Below are 9,241 nucleotides of genomic sequence, written 5' to 3' on the forward strand. Positions count from 1 at the left end.
ACGTTCGGCAGGTTTTACAAAGTACTTGCCTTTGAAGTACATCAGAACGTCGAAATCCAAAATAATTCCAAACATATGCGGTGCTTTTTCGTTTAGGTACCAAGTCGTCTGCAGACACACTTCGTTGGGAAGTTGAACTGCTGCTTCCACTCGCGCTTTTCTTTTCCAAACGGCGTTATTTGCTGGTTCAGTCAGCACGTGCAGTGAATGCCCCCTATTGGTTAAACTCTGCATCAAAGTAAAATGCGCATGAATCAAACTGTCAAAAACGACATAGCTGCTTGTTAAATCTCTGATAGTCCTTCATCGAAATAATCGCAGCTCTTGCGATTTGAAAATCGCACCCTTTCAAATCGCGATTTCGGTTTACAAACGATTAATCGTGCAGGCCTACTTGAACTTGTCTTCGCTCTCACAGTAGCTTAAGGCTAAAGCCAGCTTTCAACATTAAAGCATGTCAACATATTCTGTTACACAAAATACACAAAATAATGATCTTTAAAATAGCATCACATGACCCCTTTAAAAAAGAGTCAAAACAGAAAAAAGCGGAATCCAGAAAAATTAAAATGGAAAAAACAGAATTCGTAAAAAAAAAACATAAAATGGAATTTGGTAAAAAATAAAATTGATTTCATAGGGCCCTACACAAGTGAGCACACTCCCACCAGCGGACAAAGAGTGCGCGTCTGAAAATGTCAGAACAAATATGTCCCCCAAAGCTGTAAACCTAGCAGAAACACTGGCTGGCTCTATATGTTCTATAAGAAAACCAAGTAGATAACTTAAACACAGTCCTATCTTATTTAGATTATTGGCCTTCAGTTTAAAATGAGGTCAGTTTCTAATGAGATTCAATTATTTTTTTTGTTTTACTTCTGGGATGTTTTTTACATCTCCGGGTGTGGAAAAATTCCACAAAGAAAACTGACATACACAGAGTTTCGCATGTAGGGTACCAAATGTTATTGTAGTAAGTGGTAATCCAGTAATGGGGGAAAATGTTTTGAATTCCTGTTTTTATTTTGATTTCAGTGCCAGAACATATCAAGTCCAGTTTCAGCCAGCCTCAGTCTGCCAATTAGAACAGCAGCACCTCCACTGTAACCTGCGCCATCAGCAATGCCAAGAGGGCCCCAGCCAGCGGCCAGCCCCAAGCCCTGCCTCGGTACCCGCTCTGTGAAGTTCCGTCGTGTCTCTGTCAGCACAAACAGAAACAGCTGTTGAAGCGTGGGCAATCCCTCACGGTCCTCGCTGCCACCCTGGGAACTCAAGTGCAGCTCAACTCTAGCCAGCCAGGGGAGCTTACAACTGAGAGGTCTGTCCTACACTGCGCCCAAATCCACCTCTCAGGTACTGGTGCTCTGAGTAATGACCTTGTGGGTTACGGATCAGCCAGGTGTGCTGAGATCCATGATATGTAGGCCTATGTTTAAAGTTAGCCATTGCTGATAGGCAGAGGTGTTTCAGGCATGTTAGGTAAACATACAAGGACAGATATGTGTGTTCATGGGGTACTTTATTTTTCCCCAAACTAAAAATCAAAATGTATCTTTGTTTTTTTGTTTTTGTTTTTTTTGTTTGTTTGTTTTTAGTAGTCAGGTGAATAAATTTACCATCATTTTATCATTTTTAGATTGCAAGCTTTGTCTGATTGACTGTGTTAGTTCTCCCATACATTTCCAAAGTATCCAAAATAATATTTTATGTCCCCAGTTGCTTTTTTAGTATACAATTCTGAAGTAATGTAATGAAAGCCATTATTTTTGCCAGTGGTTGCCATTTCGGTACAGTCAAGCTAATGGAGTCACTCATGTAAAAAGTAGCATGTCTTCTAATGAAAGATCTTGATCTTTGTTTACATTCTACTGTTTTAATTTTGTTGAATTGAAATTCTTAGGTCATAGCTGTATAAATAAGTGATTATGTTTGCTGCATGGTCTTAACATGTGGCCGTTTAATTGGTGTTGAGGCCTATTTCGTGGCTTCATGTAGCTGGTTTTCCTCATGGTGTTGCTCTTTGTTTTGTAGGCATGGCTCCCATTCGGGATTCCGTCAGCCACTCCCCTAACCAAACAGGTGACTCACTTTTTCTTTTTCCTTACCATGTGCTGTTGTTTACCATTTTTGTTTAGTGTGTGTTAAGTTCAAAAGTCACCTAAAGACCTGTGGCCTGTAGCACGAAGCCAGTTTCGGTTTTTACCCAGGTAAGTTCACGTTGAGTTTGAGCAAACTTGAGTTTTCGGGCTCAAATCAAGAAATTATCCTTTGACTATGTTCTGGCCTGCCATCTAGTGGCGCAAATTTTTTTGGGCCTGATGCCAAACTTACTTGCCGACCCCTGGCCTAGAGGTTGCTAGTTATCTATGCCTTCGTCACGTAAATGCATAATACCTGGGTGCAATAATTTACAAAACAGCTCGGTCTCCTCATTTAAATAAGCCGCAGAGGGAAGACAGTTGAGAGAGAGACGGCAGCTTTTCCGTGAGTGGGTGTGGTTTCAGCGCCACCAGCGGACACGCCCCCAGCGTCTGAGAGCAGAGAATACTGCTTATTTTTTCACGATTTTGATAGCTTATTTTATTCACTTGGCGGTTTTTTTTAGCATTCAAATTTGGCTGGGTGGTTAATAACACATTTTTCTGTGGTGTGAAAAACCCAGAACACACATTTAATATTGACTTTACACAGACTTTAAGTAATTTTGATAATCTAAATTTAACCAGTTGCTCTACAATGTCTTGCAAGAAATCCATCATAATGTCTTGGCATGGATAGACTGACTTTTCCATTTTTTTTTTTTTCTGCCAAATCTGTGTTTTTCCTGTTTAATGAAAGGCCAGAGCAGTAGTGCTGCAAATTGGTACAAAGTTCTCACTTTTCTGAATTAGTTTTACAATGCAAGTCAGCGATTGTACACTTTGCCCATAACACAGAACAAGTCTACTTTTAGGGATATTTCATCAAAGATTGAAAAGTCTGTAATCATTTACTGACACTCATCATTCCAAACTTGTATGACTGACTGACTTTAGTGGAATAATTTTTTTTTCGTCCATACAAAGAGAGTTAGTGGTGTCCAAGGTTGTTTTGGACACCATTGACTTCAATTATATGGACAAAATATCTTTTGTGTTCAACAGAAGAAAGGGAGATAATTTTGGAATGACGTGATGACAGAATTTCCATTGTTCTATCCCCTTGGAGTCTACAAGTCTCTTCTTGGTTGACAACTCTTTTAGTCTCCCCTGGAGAGATGAAATACTAGATCGAAATGTAACTGTAATTTTCCTTTACCTCAGTGACCTTCAACAGAATCTCCCATTTTATTGAGTCACTCTTAAACAAACCGTTTACTCGAGACCAGCAGTGAGACTGTCTGTGTTTCTTTGTCTTCCCATTTCTCTTGGTAACACAGCCAAGGAGAAAGTCTCAGACTTGGCAAGAGAACAGTGCTCAAGGAAGCTTGGCAGCCATCTTGCAGAAAAATATGAACGCAAGAGCAGAAAATTTATTTTAAGGAACACAGCAGTTGCGTTATTGTTAAAGTTTAGTGCCGCACTTGCCACATCTACGTAAAATCAGTGAACTTTCAGAGACGCTTCACACTTAGTGTTGCTGTAAGCAGTCGTCTGTCTTTCCCTCCTCTATCCTGGCATGCAGCATGATCATGATCTGCTGCTACAAAATGGTGGCAGATCTACTACCGTTTCAGTCTGGCTTGAGTGAGACACCTCTCAGCAGGACAGAGACGGGGCCTGTGGGCAGTTAGCCATTGTCGCATAATCCATAAATGGGCAAGTTATTATAAATTCTGGACAAAGTCTACCAAATGTTAATATTTTCAGGATATTGTTTATGTACAGCATTTGGCTTGTGTTTTAGAATGTGTTGTTTGCACTGGGTGTTTTACAGTTAATCATTGATAAAGTACAAGGATACAGTGTAACTAAATCAGGATTGGGATTTATATTTTTGTTTTATATACAAGTTCATATGTTTCAGTCCCTTAGTGTCTTATGTTACTGTTCAATCTCCTTTTGCGAAGCTGTTGCACAAACTGTGACACACATACATCCATATTTTATTGTCATGATTTTCTTTTGTCCACTTGTCTGAATTTAGTCCAAAAACAGAAGCATTTCCATTTTCTCTCTCTCTCTCTCTCTCTCTTTCTTTCTTTCTTTCTTTCTTTCTCTCTCTTTCTCTCTTTCTATCTTTCTTTCTTTATGCCATCTGAACTGATTTTACCTTTTATTTGTGATCACAGGTTTGGAACATGCTGGCCTGGAGCCTCAGTATGAAAATTCACCATGGAGCTCTGGCTCACCTTGCAGCAACTCGAACAGCAACTGGGGAAAAGTTATTGTAGATAAGGGACCCTGGCCCTCCATCACTGGTAGTGACCCAGAGTTAGCCTCAGAATGTATGGATGCTGACTCTGCCTCCAGCTCTGGGTCAGAAAAAAATCTTAGTATGATGGCGTCTGGGAGCACTGGTGGTGACAACAATGGCAATAGACAAGGTTCTCATTTCATGGTTGCAAATGGCAGCAATAATGTGGGTAATGGGAGTGTTAAGGGGCCTTGGGGTGTATCCAATGGCTCGATGCTAAGCACATGTCAAGGCTCTGGCGAGGGCCCCAGCAGCAAGCTGGCAGAAAGTAGCCATGGCAAAATAAATGCATGGGGTACCCAAGGTTCCTCAACCAATGTAGGTATAAATCCAAGCACTTTGAACCCAAATGCCAACCATGGTGCCTGGCCCGTTCTTCAGAACACTGGGCCCAACCCCCATGGGCCTGCGGGGAACGGAAATGGTGGCACCAACACTCAACAAAGCACCATAGGTCAAACACCCAGCATGCAGAGTATCAACTCTAAGATGTCCTGGGGATGCCTGCAGGAAAATATGTCCGAAGCTGAAGTCAATGGTACAAACAAGGTTCCAAGTGGGCAGCCTCAAAACCTTAACACTGAATTTAATGGACCAAATAACACTACTAACACGATGACCTCTAGTTTACCAGACTCTACAGGTTCAATGCAGATGAATGAACAGCCCCCAGGGCACGAAGCTTGGCCTATGAGTACAGGGGGCTCCCCTCAGCTCCCTATATCTCCAGTCTCTAATGGCACTTCCATTTCTCAACATGGCAACAGTGAGAGAATCAACAGCGGGTCTTATGGTACAGCATGGGGCGTTCCGTCCGGCACTAATTACTCTGGAGACAAATGTCCCATCCCTAAAGGCCAAGCTGTGGGCGACACTGTGAATGCAACTCTAATGCAGTCTGGAGCCAATGGCTCCTCTGTGAGTGCTGCTTCTTTAAAGAATAATAATAATAACGGAATGGGCGGTCGTGGAGGAGGTTGGGACTCAGCACCCGCTACCTCACAAAGTATGTCTTGGGGAGCAGGCAGTGGTGTGGGCCCAGCTGGGATCCCTCGCCCTTGGGGGAGTGCCTCCTCCTCCTCGTCTTCCTCTTCCTCATCCTCTTCAAACACTGGCACTAAGGTCTCAAACGGGGAGTGGAACACTTTGCCCAGCAACAGTCAGCATTCCAATGATAGCACGAATGGGAGCAGGAAGGGAACAAATGGATGGAAGTCCTTGGAGGATGATGCTCTTGGTATAGGGAGCTCCGGTCAAGCGTCACAAGGCAGCACATGGAACAAATCTACAGGCAGTGAAGGAAGTGGAGAGAGCTTGGGAGGTCGCAGTGAGAGGGATGGGCAATGTGGTGGCAACCGAAGGAGAGGTAATCAGCAGGGCACGATCAATGCAGCTCCCTCTAAAATTGACGTGGACCCCAGGGTGCTGTCCAACACGGGGTGGGGACAAACTCCAGTCCACCAGAACACTGCGTGGGATGTTTCAAGCTCTGATAAAAAGACAGGAAATGGACATACAGGCTGGGGTAGCGCTCCCCCTCAGGCGTCTAACTCGGGTGGTTGGGGAGATGGACCCAGCACCAACAAAAGTAGCGATTCTTCAGTGTCTGGGTGGACTGAAACTAAACCTTCAACTGGCTGGGGAGAAACCAAAGGCCCAGTTGGGCAAAGTGGATGGGAGGATGCCCCTTCTGTTACAATGAACAAGGGTGGCTCCTCATGGAATGGCACCAAGGACGAGAAGTCCTCCTCTTGGAATAATCCGCCGAAGGCAAAGCAGGGATGGGGCGGAGAAGGCCCGAAGGGAAACCATTGGGGAGAGCCCCAGAAGTCTGGTTCAGGAGGCTGGGACAGTGACGGTGACCGCTCTGGATCGGCCTGGAGTGAGCCGGGGCGGTGCGGGACAAGCAACACCTGGGGAGGCAGCGGAGGCACCAACACTCCTGACCAGAGTGGTCCAACCACAGGATGGGGAGAGCCACCCAAGACCAACAATCAAAACCAAACCTGGCGCGAGCCAATCAAATCAAGCCACTCCAACCCCACCTGGGGCGAAAATACAAAACCGCACAACTCTTCAGAGTGGGGCAAGTCCCAAGATTCCAGCATGGGAACGTTCAGGAGTGGGAGCACCTCTCAGACTGGAGCCCCTGGTCAGAACAAGCCTACAGGATGGCTGGTAGGCCCGATGCCTACTGCCTCCAAAGAAGAAGAATCCACTGGATGGGAAGATCCATCACCAGAATCCATCAGGCGTAGAATGGAGATCGATGATGGTACTTCAGCATGGGGAGATCCCAACAAATATAACTGCAACAACGTAAATATGTGGAACAAGAACACTGCTGGAGAGCAGGATGGCATGGCTGTTTCTCAGCCCCCTCAAGCCCAAAGCGCCATGGCCCCAAAGGAAAAGAACTGCAACTCAGGTGGGTGTCTTCCTTTTTGGCAGTGCCTTGGCAATTATTACTCACACATTATATTTATCTTAAGTCATGCAGTCATCCCTTTGGAATTTCTCTGGATGCGCTTTTTCTTCCCACCCCTTTCCTCTAATGCTTACGGCACTGACAAGCTCTGAACTTACAAGCAAGTGTTTGTGCATGTGTCTATATATAAATGTGTTTATGCAGTGCAGAGGAATGTATATACTTTGTAAAAGTGCAGCTTTTTCCATTAATTTTTAATTATTTGCCAAACAGAAAATGTTAAGGTGCATGTGCAAATAGTGTTCCTACTTCATTTGGAATTGGCTGTGGATAAGCTGTGCTCAGGGAAAAATAGGCTTTGGTTACATTGTGGCCGATGGTGCAGTCATATGGCAGCAACTTGAGCAGCAGGGCACACATGAACAGGGCTATTTTTGAATGAAGTATTCAGGGCATATGCTGGATGGTGAAAGTGCAAAAAGCTCAGTGGTTAAATGTAAGCTGATCCATCAGAAGGACTTCAGAGTAAACAAAGCTTACATAAGCATGTTTATGCAAGAGTCGGATTTGGGCTATTGGAAAGTTTGCAAGTACAGTCCAATCCCATTTTGAAGTTTTTGTAAATATTAATTGCATTGTCTTTAATAGATTTCAGTCAAGTATGTTAAAGGAGTCATATGATGCGATTTCAAGTTTTCCCTTCTCTTTGGAGTGTTACAAGCTGATTGTGCATAGATAAGATCCCTGAAGTTGCAAAGACTAAATATCTTTAAAAAAACATCATATGACCCCTTTAAATATTTTTAGATGCAAATTAGTTGTTGCATAGTTATTTTCTATGTAGCTTATGCGTTACACTTTGATTTTTGTTTGCTCTGACCGATTTCAGTTTGCTTACAAAATAGTAATATGCCTTTTAATTGTGCCATCCTCTCATTTGTTGCATTCACTAGTTTTTGTGCAGAACAATATAGCATTTTGTATACTGGTCTTTGATCATGGTTTTTTTTTTTTTTTGATCACAGGGGGGGGAGAGCCATTTGGGGGGATCATTAGTATTTATTTATTTGTTTATTTTTGCTTTGTGATCACAGGGTGGGGAGAGCCATATGGTGGGCCACAAAAAATGGAGTCCTCTACCTGGGGTGAGCATGCTGCTCCACCTGTCACTGTGGACAATGGCACGTCTGCTTGGGGAAAGCCTGCTGATACAGGTTCCAGCTGGGAAGAGCCGGGGAGGCAAAACTCAGGAGGCAGTGGCTGGAGCAACGCTGCTATAGGACAGCAGTCACAGCACAAGTCTGGTACGTCCCATCCCCAATTGGGGCAAAGAACTTTCTTTGATTTTTCTTTCTTTGACTTAATTTCTTCTTGTTTTGTTTAGCTTTTCCAATGTAAATTGTGTTTGATTTTTTTTTTTCTTCTCATTTTTAATTTGATTTTGGCTTTTTAGGATCCAAACCTATGCAAGATAACTGGGGTGGAGAGGAGATGTCCATGACGGGGCACTCCAACTGGGAGGAGGAAGTGGAAGTAGAGATAGGCATGTGGAACAACAATCCATCACAAGAAGTTAACCAAACTGGAAACTGGCCCTACAAGAAGATGACTCCAAAGGTAATAATTAAGATGAATAATTAATAATTAAGACCTCATTTAGCCTGGCAGAAATGTTTAAAGTGTCATTCACTGAATTTACTGTTAAATCTAATAGCGAGGACAAAATTATGTGTACGTTTTGCTTGCTTATTTATTTTCTACCCTTCTTTCCATTAGCTGAACAAAGGACCCAACAAGCAAGATGATTCTCCATGGATGAATCAGTTTGTGAAACAGTTCAACAACATGTACCCTGTAAGGATCAAGTCTTGATTGCTATAGGTTTATGTGAAACATGTTATACCAAGTATTATGTGTCCCCAAATCCTTTATGGAGCATAGTTATTAGATAGCACGTTGACGCTTTTTTGTCATTTTACAGAGGGATTCCGCTGAAGACTCCCTGAAGAGCAATAAGATGGATATGTCTGGAGGTAGGTCACATTCACATGCTCCTCCAGTACTGATATTAGCATGATTTTGTCAAATCTATGAATTCTTCTCATCTTCTGCAGGAATGACAGACAAGCGCATTGATGTTGACAAGCATGTTCTTAATATCGGAGAGTATGGGAAAAATCCTGCTTCACGCCACCAGATCCACAAAGACTCCACTATAGACCGTAACCCCTATATGGATAAGGTCAGTTATTTCCTATCCTCCTATAACAGTAATGGAGGCTTAATTTTGTCCGGTCTTGTATTCCTGCTTGTTCGGTACTCTAGCACCCTCTATGGGACGAGAATGCAATTTAAAGACCTCATGATATCAAAATTTAATGCTTATGGCTTCAAGACCAGCCGATCTCAACCTTTTTT

The 9,241-nt window shown here is 43.1% G+C and overlaps 1 protein-coding gene across 1 annotated transcript in view; it reads left to right on the forward strand.

Annotated features, from left to right (window-relative positions):
- The window catches only part of LOC107654452 (trinucleotide repeat-containing gene 6A protein-like), a 39,671-nt gene that overhangs the window by 17,064 nt on the left and 13,366 nt on the right, over positions 1-9,241 (forward strand). The window contains exons 3-10 of the mRNA XM_016441521.1: positions 1,036-1,353; positions 2,032-2,079; positions 4,271-6,823; positions 7,918-8,127; positions 8,277-8,440; positions 8,600-8,677; positions 8,805-8,856; positions 8,938-9,065. Of these exons, the coding sequence (XP_016297007.1) occupies positions 2,034-2,079; positions 4,271-6,823; positions 7,918-8,127; positions 8,277-8,440; positions 8,600-8,677; positions 8,805-8,856; positions 8,938-9,065 (3,231 nt within the window). The 5' untranslated portion in view covers positions 1,036-1,353; positions 2,032-2,033. The remainder of the gene's footprint in view (positions 1-1,035; positions 1,354-2,031; positions 2,080-4,270; positions 6,824-7,917; positions 8,128-8,276; positions 8,441-8,599; positions 8,678-8,804; positions 8,857-8,937; positions 9,066-9,241) is intronic.

The sequence above is a fragment of the Sinocyclocheilus anshuiensis genome, unplaced genomic scaffold (assembly GCF_001515605.1).
Source record: "Sinocyclocheilus anshuiensis isolate Anshui unplaced genomic scaffold, SAMN03320099.WGS_v1.1 scaffold419, whole genome shotgun sequence".
Lineage (NCBI taxonomy): Eukaryota > Metazoa > Chordata > Actinopteri > Cypriniformes > Cyprinidae > Sinocyclocheilus > Sinocyclocheilus anshuiensis.